Here is a 20784-nt window from a genome sequence, read left to right as displayed (position 1 = left end):
GTAATCTCTAGGAGACAGGGTTGGATAGGGGCTGGCTGATGACCAGCAAAAAAAATCTCTTTACAAGATTAGGCCTGGTGCATCGTCATGTCCTCGTGCATCTCAACATAATCAACCGATTACTGTCATCAACTTGTGCAGTTAAAACTCAATAATAACAAATAAATCAATACTTTTGCATTGCGACTGAAAAGTGCAAAGTTATTTACTTGATCAATGTAAAGTGAAAGAAAAAGTGAGTGACACAACTGTAACAGAAAACAAAATGGCTGTATGAGATAAAGTCAATATTATGATCATATTACCATGTTTTGTAGTGTGGATATTATTAATTAAACAATTTAGAATATATTTAACTAATCAAGTTAAAAGTTATTTCAGAAAATGCTAAAAAGAAATTCTTATAGTCCATGATGATATCTCTGATGTACTCTGGAAAAATACTAGAATGAGCTCTTTGGTGTTCTAGTCTGGTCTCTGTGGGGAAACATTGTTAGCGGCTTGGTCCAGCAGCCTGGTGCTGTTGGTGATAAGAAGTTTATTAATATGTGATGATGTAGGGACACTACTATGTCCAGGGTTGTGTTTTTTAATGGCTGCATAGCCTGAGGGAAAGAGTACTTGGCATAGTGTGATGGGTTTTTTATGCAAAGTATGTAAGTATGCAAAGTCTATTACTGGAAAACAAGTCCTGTTTCACCTGCCCTTGCCACCTGTGAGATTAAAAATACAAATCATAGCTGTAAACATGTAATCATTGACCTCTAACCAAACATTTTAGAGCTCTTTTCCTCCAAGTAAACACATGCAAATTGTTGTGTATCATTAAATATCAGTTTTCTCTTTGGACTTTTCAACTGGTTACTTTTCATATGTAAATGTTTCTGTGGAACTCTGATAATAATGGTGTCTAGTACAATACTTATAGGCAACTATGTCAAAACTATATTTCCAGTTTAAACATTTCTCCATCCATTTGCCCAAACTGCAAATACAAGAGCACTCTAGCAACAAACTGAAAAGCTGAGCCATTACACTGTGGCCACCATGCAGTAGATCTATAATAGCAAGCAACTGTGTGTTCAATAAATCACCTTCAATTTCGCATTTGTGTTTTCGTTGCAGAGCGTGTAGTTGGACCAAGTCCTGTTGGTATCCGGGTGGCGAAACCATTGACCATCCTCCCCACAATACTTAGTGGCCTTTTCTGCAAGTGATTAAGGAATAAATATTTATAGTGCATTTTTCCACAATTTCCTCAAATCCATACAGTTCGTGGTTCCATTAGCCTTAGTGAATAATTCAACCTCAAAGCAGTTAATGTTTTATGGTCCAACTTCTTTAAAAACAGAAGATCATTGGTGGATTTATCATGAGAGGTTATGAGAGTGCGTAAACTCTTGAGTCTCCTCACCACTCACTCACTCCTCACCTGTGGGGTCAAAGTCCACAAAATAATTGGGGCAGTTTTGAGAGGTGTAGGTTCCCCCCGGGGTGTCATCCCAGCACAGCCAGCCATCCCAGTTACGACTGCAGTGCAGCCCTGTTAACACGAATAAAGTCACAGAGAAAGTTGAACATTCACAGAGGAGAAGCACAGTAACTGAAAAGTGAGTGAGCTGATGTTATCACTACCTGATTTGTTATAAGGTGGATCTCGATTCATTTTCTCAAAGCATCTGTACTGGCTGTCAAGGATTTTCTTTCGCACGATTTCATGCTCTTCGGGGTTTACCGGAGGGCTGACCGTGGCCTCATCGATGGGCTGTACCTCAGTGTCCCCTGAGAACTGGGCGGCTGCCTTCATTTTAGTGACACACACACCCACATACAGACACAGTCATTTTCAGTCAGGATAACACATTTAGCAATGAGGCTATGGGTAAAAAAGCATGACACACAAGTATGGTGCATATATGAAGAAATTTCACTGTTAATGGTGGTTTAGAGGTGGAAGCTACATACAGACTATTTACTTCCAACAGTAGTGGGAGGCACATGTCTTGAACTTTCAGGAAAAGCCATCAGTACTGTTAAGCCTAGTTACCAAGAACCTCCATTCATGATCTTTCTGATGAATAGTTATTTCATAAACAATACATAACCTTCAACTTCTCCTTTGTGTTGACAGCACACAGTGTATAGTTAGTCCAGGTCTTGTTCCTCTCTGGATGGCGGAACCACTGCCCATCCTCTCCACAGTACTTAGTAGCCTTTTCTATATAAGGAACAATTATGTGATAAACATGGCATATGTTATAAAATCTATACATCTGTGCAGCTGTGTCCATAAACCTTACACATTAGATTTGGTAAATAATTAATCCTTAATTGTTATGATAAGATCAAAAGTTAATTAACCAGAGAGCTTAACAAGTTATCACTAGACCTTTATAACAGTATAACTTTTCAAACTCACTGCTCACCTGTGGGGTCCATATCTGAAGAATAATCAGGGCAGTTTTGGGAGGCGTAGGTTCCTGCTGGAGTATCATCCCAGCACAGCCAGCCATCCCAGTTACGGCTGCAGTACAGACCTACAGCATCAGTAAAGCCACAAAAACTTGATTACAAATGATGACGAGCCTCTTGTTTATTCAGAATGTAACTTCTCATCATGGAGATGTCACATACCAAATAAGAATCGTTGGCACAGTAAGTTACACAGTAAGGCTCAATAGACACTATACAGGAGCAGTACCTGATATGTTTAGAGATGGATCTTGATTTATTTTCAGAAGGCATTTGTATTCATTCTCAAGCCTTTTCAGTTCCTGTGAAAAAAAACCCAGATGTGTCAATATTAAAACTTTGTACAGATAAAAGAATGACTCAACTCCGAATGCACATCTTTCACTCAACCAAGTGGATTTAGTTGTTTTCAGACTTGTTGTGCAGACGGAGAAAAAAAGTATGGACAGACCAAGCAGAGGGAGGTGCTAGTGCTACAATAAGGAGTCTGATTATATGGCAGAGCTGGGAGCACTGCTGATCTCTCCAGTGGTGGATGAATATTTTTGTCCTGCATCCCCACATGCCTCAATCAGTGTGCAATCCTAAGTTATTTAAGTAACTGTCTTTCAGTCCAGACTGAACTGCTACACATTAATATTGTAAAACTATGTTATACCTTTGTAGCAGCTCAAAGTCAACAGTTGGTTTTCTAACAACCCAAACGTAAATGTCATCATTTTATACTGCAGTTGTACTGTATATGGTTTGAGGTCTGAGTAGTAAAAAGGTAGTAAAAAGAGTAGAAAGTAAAATACATATTACATTTGAATTGCTTGTTAACTGTGAGTGGGACCACATGTGCCAAACTTCCAGGAAGTCCCAGCAGTATTGGTCTACCTAGTTACTAAGAACCAGTATGCAAAATGTGTACAATAAATCTATGACAGATGGTTTATTAGATCAAAAGTACTTTACCCTCAGTCTCTTCTCATGGGATGTTGTACAGAGTGTATAGTTGGTCCAAATCCTATTGCTCTCTGGATTGTGAAACCATTGCCCATCCTCTCCGCAGTATTTAGTTGCCTTTTCTGAAAAGAATAATTATATGACTAAGTCCCACTTCTTTAAATACTGTCAGTAGAGGATTAGAGGTGACTTCATCATGAGAGGGTAAAAAGATATGACCAACAAAAACAGTGAAGTCTCACTCCTCACCTGTGGGGTCCAAGTCAACAAAATAATCAGGGCAGTTTTGGGAGGCATAGGTTCCCGCTGGAGTATCGTCCCAGCACAGCCAGCCATCCCAGTTACGGCTGCAGTACAGACCTACAGCATCAACAAAAACACAAAACACAAAGAAATGTTTCAGGCCTGTTGTTCATAAATTTGTCCAAACTTATGTGGAAATGACATTGATTGTTGGTAGATCACATTAGCATACCGGGTTCCAGTCAACAGTATCAGTACCTGATTTATGATAAGGTGGATCTTGTTTCATTTTCTCTAAGCATTTCTTTTCATTCTTGAGGATCTTTTTTTCCACAACACTGCGTTCTTCTGTGTTAACCCCAGTGGCCTCCGTGGTCACCTCTCTTTCAGCATCCCATAAAAAATGGGGGACTTCCTTCTGAGAAAAAAAAAATATATATTGAATGTAAAATTAGTGTTCAAAGAAACTGAGGCAAGCTTTGTCTCATTCTTCCATTACTCACAGGGAAACCAGTATCCAGATACCAATGTCAATGTCCAAATACCTCTAATTTGTCCTTTGAAGCTGGCTGACAGGTGGAGCCAGTCTCAATCCAGTTACCCAATTCGTCACAATATTTGGTCACTTTTTCTGTAAAGGAAAAAACATGTACTGACTTACTGGCAGCTTAACAACAGCATAATCCATCAATGATTATCCTGAGAGCTCCATATACTGTATCGGATTAGTTATAGGCACATTATTGCTTCTGTTTGGGGTTCACGTCCAGTGGAGAATCTCTATATTCTTTGGCTATGTCTTTGTTTTTCAGCAGTAGTATGTTGGCATCATCCAAACCCATAAATTTGACCCTGAATCAGACCCTGAAACAGTACAACTATGATTAATTTAACTTGGCACACATCATCAAACGTTATGTCAAACAGATAATTCCCTTTTTGGAGTAATTTTCTGGCAAATTCTCAGATGTCAGGTTTAAAACCACATGTACTGTAGATCCATGACTGGGCTAAGAATGAGATCATATTGTTCCTGACAACAACAACTGTAGCACGACTGCCTAGTCTTCTCCGACAGCTCATCAACTGCTCAGCAGTCACTTCCAACTGTGCGTCTTCCCCCAAAGCCTCATATCAAGCAGCATCAGTTTTCAAATAAGGAGCCATGAGGGGACTCTTAACGTCACAGGCATTTTGGGAAGATCCTTTATGAGCCTTCTCTTACAAAAACACCTTCTCTGTTCTCTCATTCATATTCTCTCTCCCCATCTATCTCTCTGACTTTGACTTCCCTAGTCTTTTGTGTAATCCCCCTTTTCTTCTTCTTTTTCTGACTCTTTTTTTCTCTTTCTATATACCCTTCATTCTTCTCTCTGTCCTCTCCCTCACCTCCCCTCTCTCTATCATATTACATCTCCTAAATCAGACATGACTTGACTCTGGATCTCTTCAACCAGACATTATTGAGCCTTGCATTCCTCACAATGTAAAAACTACGTATGCTGTAACTACTTATACTGCAGTCTTAACATGTGTAGCTACTTAAAGAATCAATTTCCACAGTCAATTTTGAAATAAAAGTCAGTTTTCATTCTCTATGATTGATAAAGCACAATAATGATTACTTTTATCCAGAAAATAAATCTTTTATACTAGCTATCCTTCGGGTTCACTGTTGTGTAAGTCTTCCTCCATTGTAACACACAGAAGCAACAGCAATTTGTTTGTTTCGAAGTCTTCAGCCTAAAGTTATATAGATATTTCGGTCAGGTCCAAAGAGGTGGACTGATCAACTGACCGACAGACCGTTTACTGCGTTGTCCAGAGCTGCTAGCGTAGCTAATAAAAAAGGACTTGTTCTGTGGGTCAGAACAGAACAGAAAATCTAAGAAAATCTGTCACAGCACTGGCTGCATTGATTGACATGTACTCTCTTGGAAGGGCAAAGACACTACAGCAGAGAATTTGGCTACTATTGTAATGACACATCTACTTACTGCTCAACATAAATCATATTTGCTTGGGACGTGATGCATAAAATGCAATTACACTATGTACTTCAGTCAGAGACACTTGCGTCAGGGAACTGACTGTTTATGGCAAATAGAGTTAGATCTGGCAGAAAAGACTCAGCTCTTCAGGGGAACAGAAAGAATCCAGAGAATCTCAGCAATAGCAAGGATTCTGGTTGGAAAACTAATCCCCCCTTAAAAAACACATGGACATTAAATCTTAGTTAAATCAACAATACCAAAAATAAAAGGAGGAGGTTGGGGTAGTAAAGGGAGCTGTGGCAGAGGACAGTGTCAGCATGACCATATCAGCAATGTAATAGTGACACTATCAATCTAATGGCTGGTGATATCATCACTGTGAGTCAGGTCCAGCAAAAGGGCCAATTCGTTTAAAGCAGGAATGAAAGAGTTGATGCTAGTCAGTTAATGCAGTTATGGGCTCAGTGCTATACCTCTGTACTCGGTATAGTTTCTCATTTAAAGTGAGGAAAGCTGTGACATTTTAAAAAGTCCTGTTATAATTGTGACTATAATATCTGTAGCTCTTTATTGTGAGTTTTACAAGCTCAGAACACAGTTTCCCATGTTTGTCTCATATCATGGACACATATAGTAAAACTGAACAGAAGTACACTAGATATAAACTAAAACCCTCACAGCTTCCTTCCCTTCTTTATATCCTATAATCAGCTCCATGACCTTTGACCTCCATAACACACAGAGAGGACTGGATTGTTTTTTCTGTGGTGCCTGCTGACCTGGAATTAAAAACTTCTCCAAATTCCCACCACTCTCAATTCAGCAAGCTCGTTGTGGACTTGTGTGAGAAGTGCAAAACTTTCTTACCAGTTGGGTCCAGGTCGGGATGATCTGGACAGTTTTGTGTTACAGATGTCCCAGCTGGTGTCTCACCCCAGCACAACAAACCATCCCACAAATGTCCACAGAATGTACCTCCAGAGAGGAAAAAGCAAACAAAAACATATAAGAACTATTCTGGTTCATTACCAATACACATGTTCTGTGTCTTCAGTTATAAACAGTGAAATTGCGTGTCAGAGTAGCATACTGTAATTTCACTACAGCCTTGAAAATGATTATAACCCTTTACTTTCTGAACCACTGCTGGCAACATCACCATTATCTTTAACAAGAACAACAACAGTGTTTTGATCCCACTCTACCACCTTCCAGTGTTATTGTGGTGCTCTCCCAGAGGTAATTGGTTTGGGCTTTAGATGATTTTGGCCTCTCACCAGTTCTGTTTTCTTGGTGGTCTTTGTTGGACAGCTCAAGACATTTGTATTGACTATGGCTCGCCGCCTGGCTCTGTCCCTCTGTCATGCTCTGTCCAGGCCTGAGCGATGGGTCTGAGATTGGCCCAGTGCCTGCTGCAGCCTTGCACTGTAGAGACAACACAACACTAGAAGTGAGAGGAGGAGGGAAGAAACCATGTCTAATACTGACTTGGACCAGAGTAAAGAGTGGGAGGAGGTGTGTGTGTTTGTGTGTGTTTGCTGGTTGCTGTTCTGATCTACATTCCCCTTGACTGTAAAAAATAAGATAAAGCATAATATATTATCTTGGAGAATGATGTTAGCTAAATGTGTAATATTCCATAGTACTACCATGCTTAGATTCAGATACCTTATATAAGATAAACATTTAAAAGGAAGAATGAGCATGCAAAGTTTTTGAAGCTTCTTCAAAGCTGATCTGATGAGGATTTCACTCTGCTTTGAAATTCTACTCACTTTCCATTCATGTAACTCATTAAAGTGTGTTTGGGAGCTCACAAAAAGAAGTTAAGCAGCTGAATTTCTCCAAGTGAATCTTATCTCTGCTCCATTGTTTGTATTTGGAGGTAGCATTAAAAATGAAGAAGCCTGCTGTGCGAAATGCTGATTTTGATAATGCTGCTCGCTGAAGGATAAAGAGCCCATTTTGCTCTGACTTATCTCGAAAGATTTTTGGCTGAAAATTAAGCCTCTCAGAGTGCCAGGCTCATGCACTTGCATTTTCTGAATCATTTGAGGAATTTTAATGCTTTGCCTAGAAGATTGTCTTCACATGCCTTATCACAATTCTGATGCGAACCTCCCAACTTTGGCTCTTTGTGGAGTGGAAAGGAATGCTCTTTAGACCACAAACATCATTCTTACCTGTCTGATAAAAGCTTGTAAGAGGCCAAACACTTGAGAGAAAAACTGTGCAAATGCTGATGTCCCATGTAGCAGTTTAGCAGCCGTACATATGATGTCACTCCAAACATTGAAGTAAATGACGTCATACATACGACCACCAGGCCACCACCAATATCAACAGATGAGTTGAGAAAAAAGGAAAAAAAAATCCTCACGCGTCAAGGCCTCTCCTCACCTATTACAATTCATTAATCTTCCTGAATCAATGTGACAAGACCACTCCAAAAGGAAAGTAAAGGAACATAAAGCAGAACAGCATAGATTCATTAGGCGTACAACATTTGGCAGAGATACTTTCCAGCACCTTAGTGTCAAGCTTGATGCTGAACAGCAAAGGAAACTGAAGCTGTAAACTTCCATTTCTCACTAACACTGAAGAATAGTGGACCAAACGTTTTCTTGATAAGGGACAATAACTCATAAAAGATGCCCATTTTTCTGCCTGCAGTAAAAGCTTTAAAAAAAATCCTAAAGTGAACATGTCACTAAGGAATGATGACGACATCCCTCTAGCCAGTTGATAGCATGATGAATACTGGCTCTGAGCCTTCCAAATTTCAGAGCCACAATGTTGAAAATATAATTTATTAAAGGACCCTCATTAAGCTAATTGGTGTAATTTGTAAGGAGAGCAGCAAGTCCATCAAAAAGACATTTTAGAGTTTGACTATTCAAAGTTTAATTATAACACCTACATCAGGCAAATCTGTATATTTTTTTAATGACAGAACATGGTGCCAAAATGTGTCACCCCTGCATGATTCATCTGAGATACCACACTAATGTTAAAACTTTTGACCAATGATTGCACCACCCCAATTAAGTTAACTGATGAAATCTCTCAAACTCTAGTGCACACTGTGAGTATGACTCAACCCTCCAAGCTAAGCTAAAATCAGATCATGCCTCACATTCAGATTTTACATTTGGTGGGTAGATGGGCACAACATGGAATGTTAATATGTAACAGGAAGTTAGGCGCTTTATTTTACGAATTGCATGTTTTATACTTCTGCTAGCGTGCTTGCTCTTTTTGTTTTGGACTTTACCCAAGGGAGGTATTGTTGTCATACAGTTTCAGGGTTGTTATGCTGGTGCCTTGCAAAAAAAGTGCTGAAAAACCATCCCAGGAAGTGTGGTACTTGTTCAATATACAACACAATGTTGAGTTAGACCAACTACAAGGTATACAATTTGTGTCTAAATCCATGCAAAGATTTAATGCAGATAAAATGGAAGACACCCTAGATTGTGCATCATCTGCATAAAAGACTAAAGATCAGTAACAGTAAAGAAGGTGGCATACTGACTGCAGTCATGGATCACATATCCTTTCTTTTGGGTCATCCAAGTTTGTAATGAACAAGCTGAATTAATTACAAACTATAATTATTCATTAGAGAAAGTGTGTGAAGAGTGAGAGAATCATGAGACTTTTGCTGATTAAAGAAAACCACTAGACCACGACATATTACATGTTGACAGTATTAAATGAAAATTGAGTCATATGCTCAAATGCACACGTACAGCATACATAATGGACATAATGAGAAACCTTAAAACCGTAAGAAGTTTACCCTACAGCATTCCTTGAATTTAAAAAATGAGAGCTTACCACCAAGAGAACCCAAAGGATCCACAGGGAGCCCACTAACTTCATATCTTCCACTCACAGGCAACTCTCTAGAGAGGGAGAAGAGAACAACAAGTTAAAACTATCAGAAAACAAGTTGTCTACCGTGAAAGTGACTGACTGAACAAACATATGGCTGTATCAAATCAGGATTACAGCCTCTCAGGAGCAAGACAGCAACAGCAATCATTAATCTGAAATGCAAAACACTGCAGCAGAAGCACTGCAGTTTGTGACATTTCACACTTTTCTCATCTGTGTGTGTGTGTGTGTGTGTGTGTGTGTGTGTGTGTGTGTGTGAGAGAGAGTGTGTGTTGGCGAGATGGAGAGAACATGCACCCATCAATATGTGGAACAACAGCATGAGAGAGTCACGTTATATTGTGTGAGCAAAAAGAGAAAGAAGGAAAAAAAACACAAGACGGAGACAGCAGTCAGACAAAAATAGTTGATGGTTATTAATCATGTTGTTCTGAGCCTCTGCTCCTGTAGGACGGCTGCAGCAGAGCTGCCAGTTGAGCAACTGAGTGCGTGTGAGTTTAGAATTCACTTCAGGTCTCTTTGCTTTGGCTCATAGAGTCCCTGTTGGAGACCCATCACTCCGCGGTTTGAACAGCTAGGACGACCTACTGGTTGTTCTCCACACCCCACAGCGGCCCAGGGGACAGGCTGTTGAGCAGATAGACATACATGAGCAAGCCCTATAAGTCACTGTGAAAGGTTAGCAGGATTGATTGTATTTATTTTGGCTTCAAGAAGCGCACTGATGGTAGGCTACTTAGCATTAGGATGACAAATAAACCTGGAACTACATTTGCCAAGAATTTAAGGCTAGGAGTGCTGATCTCTGAGCAGGGATCCCTGGATTTTTCCCTCAAATTTCTCATTTCTCTTCCATGCTTTCCTGAAATACAAAACGAACTGTAAATACAGTAATTGAAAGTAGATATTCTGATGAATATTATCATTAATATTGGTTCCAGATATCCGCTGTTCTGGACATAGACTCGGATAGAGACAATTTCCAAATCTCAGTTCCAACCCTCTGTATAATTTGTGTACAATGTAATAGAGATTGAATGATTTGTCTATTAAGGCAATCAACAAACAGATAATAAGCTCCTAAGTTGCTACCTAACTTTGTGGTACATGAGAGTACACTGCATATATTGGGTTTTGAAGTCTAGATTTGATAAAACAAGGACATTTTGATGGGTTGTCCAAATGATTAATTGAGAAAATTATTGTCAGATTATTTTGAAAAAAATAATTGGCTAATATAGTAATGTCAGTTGTGTTTAGATATTCATATTTAAGAAATGACTGGCAGTGTTTTGAAGTTACAGTTTATTTGAAGACTATCTGTGTAAAACATATTTCCACTGAAATGGAATATTACAGTACTTAGATTCATTTCTTGCAAACCAACAAAATAAAATAGTTAATAAAATAATGAAATTGTTTCTGCTCTTAAAAAAACCAAAAAATAAAAAAACTTTTAGTGCCATCACGCAGTCTGAATCAGAATCTCGAACACAATGCCAATCATTGTTTCTATTCAGCTGCTCTCAGCCCACTCCTGAACTCTGCTCAATATTTCTAGTACGATAAAAAGACTATAGTTCAGTGTACCCATGTGGATCTAGCACGCTGACAGTCAGGGACACAGCAACAAACTGCTCCACAGCTGTGAAAAGAAGCAGGGAAAGAACACAAAAGAAGCACAAAAACTCCAATCAAAGACAAGGGGATAACAGAAGGCAGGGGAGGGAGAAGTATGGATCCCAAAATGGCCTCTAGGAAGAGAAGATCTATAAAAACCATCATCATGCTGGAGCAGAGGATCCTCACCAGTCAATTATCAACTAATCACCTCTGGGTGTGCATGAGCATGTGAATTTGACTAAAAGTGAGATACTGGGAGATTCTCTGAGAGAGACATGTTTCTATAAGTCAAATAACAGAAGAGGCACATCAGGACAATTGACATAACTGACTTCATATTAGTTAGAGGAGTCATAAACTGAGTGGTTTGTTAGATATCCATAAATATAGATCTTAGATATGACAGGCTGTGTCTAATGGTTAAGAAATAAAATCTGTTACAAGACTCCAGGCAGATCATATTGGTAGTATAAAAAGGTATTGACAAACTGTTTTGCCATTTAAGGAGGAGGATTCTGTAGTTTAATAAAATCTCTGTGTGTGTGGTTGGAGGTGGGTAGCAGTTGAGATGACCTAAAACATCAGAAATCCTTGGAGCATTTTAACATTACTACACACTCTGAGTCCATCAATAATAATTCTGCCAGCTGTACACTTCATATCTTAATATCTCTGCTGCACATGTGACAGTTCACTCAAACTCAAACCTCCTGGCTGTATTTGACTTTTGGTGAATGGAGGAAGAGGTTCTTTCAACAACTGTGCTTCTCTGCCTAACCCATTAGCTCTACTTACATCTCTAAAACACAGGCCACAAGGCATGCTGTGGACCATTAGGTCCAATGCGATATGAACAGTAAGGCGTGAAGCATGTGTAGGTCATTAAAGAGACATAACCCCCCATAGAGAAGACAAAGGAAAGCACCACGGTATGAGTCAGTGCATAGCATAAACTACTATATATACCACATGCTCTCCAGGAATGCTGTTAAGCATTAAAGCCACTGTAGATCCAGTAAAAGGTCAATCAGTTAAAATGGGGGTTTCTGAAAAATATTTCACATTAATTTCTACTTAGATTCTAAACAACTTAAATAAAAACATGAATTCCTTTGTGGGTGACCGTAAAAGACTGTAGAAAGAAGTTTCTGAAACTCTTTCACTCTCAAGGTTTTACTTTTGAATTTGTGACCTTGAACAGACAGAGCTATGTATTTTACAAAGTTATTCAATGAGTGTGTGGTTGACCTTCAAACTTATCTCTTTGTATATGTTGTATTCATGCTCTCTTTGATTGACAGTCCTAGTGACGAATCATTTTAAAACTCAAGTCTGACGTGGAATGAATTTGTTGTGTTGTAAAGTTTGGAGGATGTGATCTTATTTTTGATATATATATTTATATATATATAGCCACTGGCTTTCTTTTGTCTGTCTCAGATTCTCTAAAAAAAAAACTGATTCAAAGTGCCCTCATTCTTATCAGCACTATCATCCCTGTGCTTTCTCTCTCTCTCCTTACCTCTCTACGTCCCCTCTCCACCTCAGTTTACCCCCATCTCTCTCACCTCCCTTTTTGACACCATTACATCACTCTGACAGCAGCAGACAAAGCCACTCATCTTGTTCCTCATGAAGTGAATGGTTACAGGCATGGTGACAACTCAGATTTGTGCTGACATCACATTAGTGATGGAGTATGCAGCGGCTCGATCTGCCACCGCCCCCCACCCCCTCCGACTTATTGCCATCTCAGACCCCATCACTCAGTCTGAACAGCCACACAGACGTGATTTGGCGTCCCTTTCTCTGGCCACGACAAATGAGCTAGATTACAATGCGAGCACAGGTGGATTAGTTTGACAAATGGACAGACGGTGGATGTTACCCACAAGGCTGTCATACAAGTCTAGTCTAAAGAGCAAAATATTTGGGCTGATCTACAAACTATATACTGCTTACTGCTTACTGTGGTTTAAACATGTCACGGCCTTCTGACTGTGCTATCTAGGCACTGAGGAAAGCATCAGGTGTCTGTGTAGCCTCGAGGCCTTTTGTGAATACACACAGTGATGGAATATTTATGTAATGACATAGTGCTGCATGGTGCACACATACTGAAGTTATGAAGTTTATTTGAGTTGAGTGCAGTTCTGAAATAGTGTGCAGAAAATGTCATATTATCTGGTAAAACTTTAGCACGTTATTTTTTGAAGGACAGTATTTTATTCCATGTTTTAGGACAGTTTAGAACAATAAATATAAACCAAAAATATATACATATAAATAGGAATAAAATTCTCTATTACTGCATATATTTCCTCCATTATGTATACCATTTTATATCACTATATCAATCTTTATCATTATATAAGACACTTTCTAGCAAATCAATGGACAAACTCTAAAGTGATAAATAATTTAGCTCCTGACAAATCAAGGAACTTAATCACACTAATGCAAAAATCATACAAAAAGTCAATATTGCCATAAAGTAGCCCTGCTCACCAATTTGCAACATTGCCCACAATGGCCAACAACAACCAGATTAATTAAAAGAAAAGCCACCATACTATAAACAGTAGAGTCATTTAGTCTTATGTAATGTCATATAGCCCACCCATAAAATCCCATTATGTTGCTACACAGACTTGAAATAAGCAGCTGGGGACTGTTACATTGTGATGTTGATATGACTTTAACAAAAAAAAATCCCTGTGATGGATTATCATATATATCACAAAAACTTGTCTCTGCATGTTCATTTCTAAGCAATACTGATGTAAATGGAAACATGGCCACCTGGAAAGTCTGGAAAGTCGATCTGAACACGTACAGCATACTTTGAAAAAACAGCTTTTTTAAGTTAATGCTTTAAAACATTTAGTGATATAGAAATGGCTCCTTCAATAGTTAACTCAAAAAGATATATTTAAAATAACTCATGACGATAAAGTATGATTCAAAGAAGTGATAAACTGTTGAACATTACAGCACCAAGCTCAAACTGACTGATCAGTCAGTTTTCACACTCTGCTCTGCGTCTCATTTCAGCACATCTCAACGAGAACGTATTTCTATGTTTGAGTCAAGCTCGTGCTGGGCTGAAACAGGTAAGCGGTGAAAGCTCTGCAGCTTGACTTGGTCGTGTTTTTTGGCTTCATCATCTACCTAAAAATATGCTGAATACCACTCTGTCCAATTAAGGTAAAAATGAACAAGCTTGCGTCGTCTCCCCACCATGCATTTACCTCCCCCTCTTCATTCAAATCCCACTTTTCTCTGCATTCTCATTTCCTCTCTGGCCTCTTTTCTCCTTTCACTTCCATATATCTTCTGCTGCTTTAATCTATTTCCGCTCTCACCTCGTTTCTCTCTCTCTCTTTCTCTCATCCAAACCCCCCCACCCGTCCTGTCCTCACTCTGCCCCCGTTACCCCCACTTAAAAGCTCTGCCCTTCCTCCCACTCCAGTTGCCTCTTCCTCCACCACATTTTCAAGGCTTTTGCTCTAACTCTCCTGGCAGATCCAACTGATTCATCAGCTAGCACATCCTTTAAACATTAAACAGGTTCCTGTTATGGTGACAGATCATATTTTCAACTAATCTGTCTGTGCTCCACACAATACACTCACATAGCAAAGCCCTATCCCCTGTTCAGCTGTGTATGACAGGACACTCAGAGAAGACACAGAACTGGCTAAAATACTTAGATTATTTAAAAGAAAAGCTGCTTAGTAAAAAATAAATAAGTAAAAACCCAGACAACTAACACACTATTGTTCACATTCATAATGTTTCTATCTTAAATTAATGGGAATGGCCTTTCACTGGATGGGACATAAAATACAGTAACATCATACAGTGTATGGACATTTACTAACAGTGTCCTTATTCTGAGGGTGAGCTAAGTGTTTGCATTTTATACATGTGAAAAATTACTCTACGCCTGACTATTCCATGATCAGTATGTCTTATATAAATGAAAACAATATTGTAGCAATATTGACCGTTATATAATTAAAAGTGTTAAGTAACATCTGGTTTGAAGTTCATTCAATAGGACAGATTTAGAACATTTGGAAGGCAGCTGGTTTCTATGAGGGGAACTTAAATTAATTTTATAGAGCTGTGGCAGTATATCAGACAAAAAAAAAAAAGCTGTAGGAAAAATCTCTAGGACCTGAAGGCTTGGCTCAACCCGCACCTCCTCCACAGACAGGCTAGCATCACAAAGTGTCCTCCTCAAGAAAGAGAGGGCTGCATTTCTTGGACTTATTCAGGAGGTGGCTAAGAAATAGGGCAGCCTCATCTCACTGTTACGATGTATTCAGGCTAAAAAATGTGAATTTCAGAGTATCCAGCCCCTGATTCAGCATAGCTATAGGCGATTATTGTGAGTGCTGTTAGTAGCAGTTTAGTATGAAGAGTATTAAAATGATGAATGTGTTTTGCTGTATTGAGAACCGCAGTTTCAGTTTAGGCAATTTATGACTTATTTTAATCTTTGTATTTTCTTGTTATTCCATTGGACAGTGAATTGCTCCCGTTCCTCCTCAATAGGAAGTGTTCAGCCGCTATAGTTAGCAACATCTTAGCACTGGCAACAAAATAATGACAGTCAGAGTCCACCAGTCAGTGTTGTTGTTTAATTAATGTCTTTTATATGATGAAAATGACTGAAAACTCTTGCAATATATGTTGGTTTTCCTTGTAAAACAAAAGCAAAGACAGTTGAGTGACTTCTTCTACATAGTGGCTTATGGTTTTCTGCGAGAATGAGTATTAAGTAAATATTGAAAAGATGACCAAGCGGCAGTGACAGAATGTTGAGACTTGATTTACTGTTGAGCATCCCAAACAGCTCAATGTGTGAGCGGTTGACCAGTGGAAGACCAAACAGATTATGACAGGGAAACTCAATCTCCATGATGAGTAAACAAATTAATATGCAGCTGAATACACAAAGCCTTCTCTGGATTGATTGGACAGTTATCTCCTCCAGCATAACGTGATTCATCTTCAGGAGGTCAGTGGATTTAATTGCAGACACAGTCTTCTTTGTTACATGTTATTGACATTCAGTCCTTTTCATTTTCACATTTTTACCTAATTACCCTCCAGTATGTTCACAAAATTGATTATTATATGAAGTTGTGCTGGAAGTCACCAGCTCTCCCATTCTTCATTAAATCTCTGTTGTCTGCCCTTGAGAGGACATTTAGTCCTGTACTTTACCCTAAAGGAGGTATATTGCCTTTCAGCTGAGAGCTCAAGCACCTTCCTCAAATCTCTCCTGTTATTCACCAATGTAGTTGCAATAATATGGTTAGGGGCGATGAAGCAAGAGAGCATTGTGTGCTTGAGTGTTCCAGCAGTTCAAAACAAGCCTCCCGTAATAAGACGACTCTCCCTGGCTCTGTGTAAACAGTTGATTTATATCTGATCTCTAACTCCATGACATCCCACACACTTCCGCTCATAGGCCAGAAAGAAATTGAAGGGGCAGACAAGGAGACACTGGGATTCTAAAGGGGGATTAAGAGGGGAAATATGAACAGCAGCACTGTAAGGATATCCTCTCATCATAGTCTAGACGTCATCCAAATGCATTAGCTCAATCCAGTACCCATGTTGCTGCTCTAAGGTATGCCGCCTTCCTTTCATTTTTCTTTTAACTGGCATGGACTCCTTTCAAGTACTAGAAACATACATCATATGTAAATTGGAGTTATTCAGTGTTTGCCAGGCAGACTGATGGGAGCCTTCTTACCATTTCCTTGTCTCTATACTTATGACTACATGGAACAGGTTGGAGCCTCGCGAGCCACTCTTCAACAGCTAATAACTCAGCTGTGGTTAATAATCTTAGGTGTGCCCATGCATCTTGAGGATGACAGTCTTTTTTTTTATTTACTGTGAGGTAACATCCCAAAGTGAACATGATTTTTCCATTTCTGTTACATCCCTAACTGAGCCTAAATTGGGCATTACAGTAGTTTTAGCAATCTGTCTGGAACATGTCTGGGAAAACTGTGTTGGGTGCTGTATTTTGCCTATAAATAAAATATGGTGTGCATTCTCTGCTTCTGTACTGTATGTCTTTTGAAGCACAACAAATTATTTACATCCAGAACCTGGCAAAGTCTTGGATAAAAGAGTATACATCAGAAAGTAAGGGCAGAGCAGCAACCCTGAAGCTAGGAGAGATTTATCGTTTTCTCATGAACCCCTCAGTAGAGCAAATGCTTGGCTACATGAGCTCAACCCATCTGGCTGGAGGATGCTATCTATGAGCCATTTACAAAGTCTGCTAAAACAAACTTTACTGGCCACTTAGGGGCAACAAGTCAAATTGTAAAGACTACATTGACATATTTAGGGCATTCATTCATTTGGAGGCACGTTTCAGGTTACCTGGTATGTGTAGTCCAGTGTCTGGCTCTTTAGCTGCTAAATTTTTGTTGCTAAGCAGTTCGCATGAAGCGTTCTTGTTGGCTGAAAACAGCTATAAGAGTTATACAATTGAACCAAAACAGGAAAAATTAAAAAAAAAAACAAAAAACAATGAGCTGACAGACGCTAAAAAACTGTAGAGCTGAGAGGAGCTGCAGAATCCATTCATGTTCTTTGTTGTCAGTACAAAAATGCTGATTATGGCCACTTTAAATTGAGTTATAATAATAACTGAATTCGTCAGGAAGAACCATACTTGATTGCCAAAAGGGAACTCCTCCCATCACTCAGTTACGTGCTCCATATTGTATATCCTGGCAGGACCTGCACCCATTATACAAACTTCTTCCATTCCTTCTTCCCACTTCTCCTCTTCTGTCTCTTCTTCTCCCACTGTCTGTGTATCAAGGTTGCAGTCATGGTGGTCTTTGCATTAATCCTGCGGAGGGACCACCGGGACTCAACAGATCCAGAGTATTCCCCATCTGTCTCAGAATTTACAGCTGAACCAACCAACTGCCCAGTTTAACCTCACAGTCTCACCCGCTTTAGCTCATTCACTCAAACTTTCTCTGTCTTTAAAACGTAAATTTCATGAGGTCCTCACTTCATAGAAAAAAAATGTGTAAGTGCATATAACACAGCATAATAAAAGACACTCCTGTGTGACCCAACACCTTCATACATCTAATAATGGAAATTTTGTATAATAAATGACAATTGGAGTTGCAGATGTAGAGTTTTCATCAGCTTTGGAGAATGAAAGTCAAAAGCAAATTTTACACATGACGTTCAGGTTACTCATCACCTTGATGATGTCATCAGAGTTGTCTTGGCTTGGGTTTGAGACTTGCTCATTTATGTATTTATTTATTTTTCATTTGATTTAATAGGAGTTAACATTTACAGAGGGAGGCAGGGAGAGTTTAATGACATTTGCTATCAAGTTGCATTATGGGAAGGAAAGGTTACAGCTTTTCTTGAATCTTACTAGTGACAAGATCTCAGGATATCTCTGCATCTGTTGTTCCAATTTTGACCTTTCTTTTTTTTAATCTGTTGCTTGTGAATCCCCTAACTTTATGTAATTGCCTTATTAAATTGCTGGAGCTCACCTCTGAGATCTTAAAATGTGATGCCGTCCAAACAAATACACAACAGAATACAGACTTAAAAATAACCTTAAAATTTATTCAGCTCTTCCTTGCAGAGACAAGATCTAAGGTCTAAGTCTGACATAATAATTAATGCAGGCTTATTATATTGCACAGACATTGGTGTTTCCACAACTAATAGGAAACTCCTAATTATTTCAGATTTATAAATACTTCATTATCCTAAAAAGCTTTGAAAAAGCTTGTTTCTATTCTATTTTTGGCTACAGTGAAACTTCAACACAGTTGCCTGCTTTGGTTTTCCAGAACCAGCAAATCTGCCAATCCACAGAACAACATCATTACAGCATATCATAATCAGATGTTAAACAGTGTCAACCATGCAACCAGCCAGGCTAACAAAAGAGGAACACTGGTGTGATTACTGCTTTCAAAGCTTCAGCTGATTTACATACAGCTGATTAATTCACACTAATGTCACCACATCCCAAGGGTCGCCGCTGAGATGCTGTTTGGTTAGGGACCCAGTTTCGTGCCAGTGTTATCAAGTGCATTGAGGAATTTTTTAAACGGCAGAAAAACAGGTTAAGAGAGGCTCAATCACTGAAATTTTAGTTTTGTTTTTTGTCATCATCAGACAATGAGCAGTCTTGAGGACAGCTGTTCCTTTAATTACTATGTAAGTCTGTGTTTACAAGGTTTCCTTTCTTTGATACTCACCATATGGGAATCTGAGACGGCCAGGACGTACAACCAATACTAACAAGAGGTCCACTACAAAACTGCATATTTAAAGTGCATTAATATACATTTCACGCTACATAATTTATGATGCTTATTTACAAAAGAACGTACCTGCACTTCAGACTGTCACTAAACATGACAGGATTTCCAATAAGTACAGAGACCACTCAGCTGTGTTGTCAGGTTTATTGAATATATCCTCCCTGTTATATAATCCCCTGAATAACATTTTCACCTCCTGATACCAGTAAACAAAGGAGTCTGTTTATGAACACAGGCTTTGTTCTGTCAATTGAGTAGCTCCCACCCTGACAATGACATCTTCCCACTGACTTTTTGTTTGTTTCCTCAACCGATTAAGTGTCACTTTATACTTTCAGCCTCTCAGAGGCAGCATGGATGGCTTCAGGTGCTTATGGACATCTGCCACTGAATGGAGGGTATTTTCAAGGGATCAAAGTCCTTTCATCTGGTAACCTCTCCTTTCCCCGGGCTCTTTATTTCCTCTTGACTTTCCACAGAGTGTATATCTCATCTCTCAACCAACCAATGACGTTTGTTTGTCTCCCAAAAGCAAGGAGCAGGGGACAGATGGTGAAACACTATGACCTCTGCCAGGGTTTGGGTTCAGTCTTACAGAGTAAATTCCCTAAAACACAAAAGGAACAGTCTGACATTTTGGAAAATGCACTTTTTCACTCTCTTATCTGAAGAAAAATTAATACTGTTCTCATGTGTGTCCCAGTCTTAGCACACAGACTGGGGAAAAAAGTTAGCCTGGCTCTGTGAGGGTGACCAGCTAAGAAGAGACCGGGCACTGAGTTATTATGGTAAAGCATATAGAGTTCCTCCCTTGTAAAAAACAAGCCCATAAGATATGTTATAGATACATTTTGATTGTTAGGTGACCTCTAGTGGCCGTGCTAATTATGATGGGAACAAATGAAGAAGTTAGATGACGTGGTATAGAGAGCAAAGTCCGCATTAGGAAGGAGGTTGGAGTGGATGAATGGGTCAACAAAACACAGGATCTTCACATGCAGGACACAGCTGTTCATTTCCCATGTGAAACTGAAAGTCTTTGTTGTTTCTTTTATCCATGACTGTTCCATAACCTTAATTGCTTAACAAGAAAGTGAATAGGCGTGTTTCCCCAAGTTTCAAACTATTTCTTTATATTTAATCAACGTGAGTTATTTTAGGAGAACATAAGTTTCTATTGACAGATGTTCTAGCTAGAGGTGACGATAAACTGAATCACTGAAGTCTTCCTTGATGTCATCCATCTG

General features: G+C 39.1%; 1 protein-coding gene across 2 annotated transcripts in view; it reads right to left on the bottom strand.

Annotated features, from left to right (window-relative positions):
• calcr (calcitonin receptor) overlaps nucleotides 1-20784 on the bottom strand; it is a 51821-nt gene that overhangs the window by 15865 nt on the left and 15172 nt on the right. The window contains exons 2-14 of one of the 2 annotated variants that reach the window (XM_018667707.2): nucleotides 9498-9565; nucleotides 6935-7082; nucleotides 6525-6632; nucleotides 4209-4294; nucleotides 3922-4081; nucleotides 3670-3780; nucleotides 3430-3542; nucleotides 2702-2774; nucleotides 2427-2537; nucleotides 2106-2218; nucleotides 1636-1801; nucleotides 1433-1543; nucleotides 1095-1207 (exon numbers count right to left, since the gene is read on the bottom strand). In XM_018667707.2, coding sequence (XP_018523223.1) covers nucleotides 1095-1207; nucleotides 1433-1543; nucleotides 1636-1801; nucleotides 2106-2218; nucleotides 2427-2537; nucleotides 2702-2774; nucleotides 3430-3542; nucleotides 3670-3780; nucleotides 3922-4081; nucleotides 4209-4294; nucleotides 6525-6632; nucleotides 6935-7082; nucleotides 9498-9542 — 1458 coding nt within the window. In that variant the 5' untranslated portion in view covers nucleotides 9543-9565. The remainder of the gene's footprint in view (nucleotides 1-1094; nucleotides 1208-1432; nucleotides 1544-1635; nucleotides 1802-2105; nucleotides 2219-2426; nucleotides 2538-2701; nucleotides 2775-3429; nucleotides 3543-3669; nucleotides 3781-3921; nucleotides 4082-4208; nucleotides 4295-6524; nucleotides 6633-6934; nucleotides 7083-9497; nucleotides 9566-20784) is intronic. The other variant, XM_051066143.1, reaches the window with a different exon arrangement.

Source organism: Lates calcarifer, linkage group LG3, assembly GCF_001640805.2.
Source record: "Lates calcarifer isolate ASB-BC8 linkage group LG3, TLL_Latcal_v3, whole genome shotgun sequence".
NCBI classification, from domain to species: domain Eukaryota; kingdom Metazoa; phylum Chordata; class Actinopteri; family Centropomidae; genus Lates; species Lates calcarifer.
The sequence above is the reverse complement of the archived record's forward strand: the minus strand, read 5'-3'. Positions and strand labels throughout refer to the sequence as shown.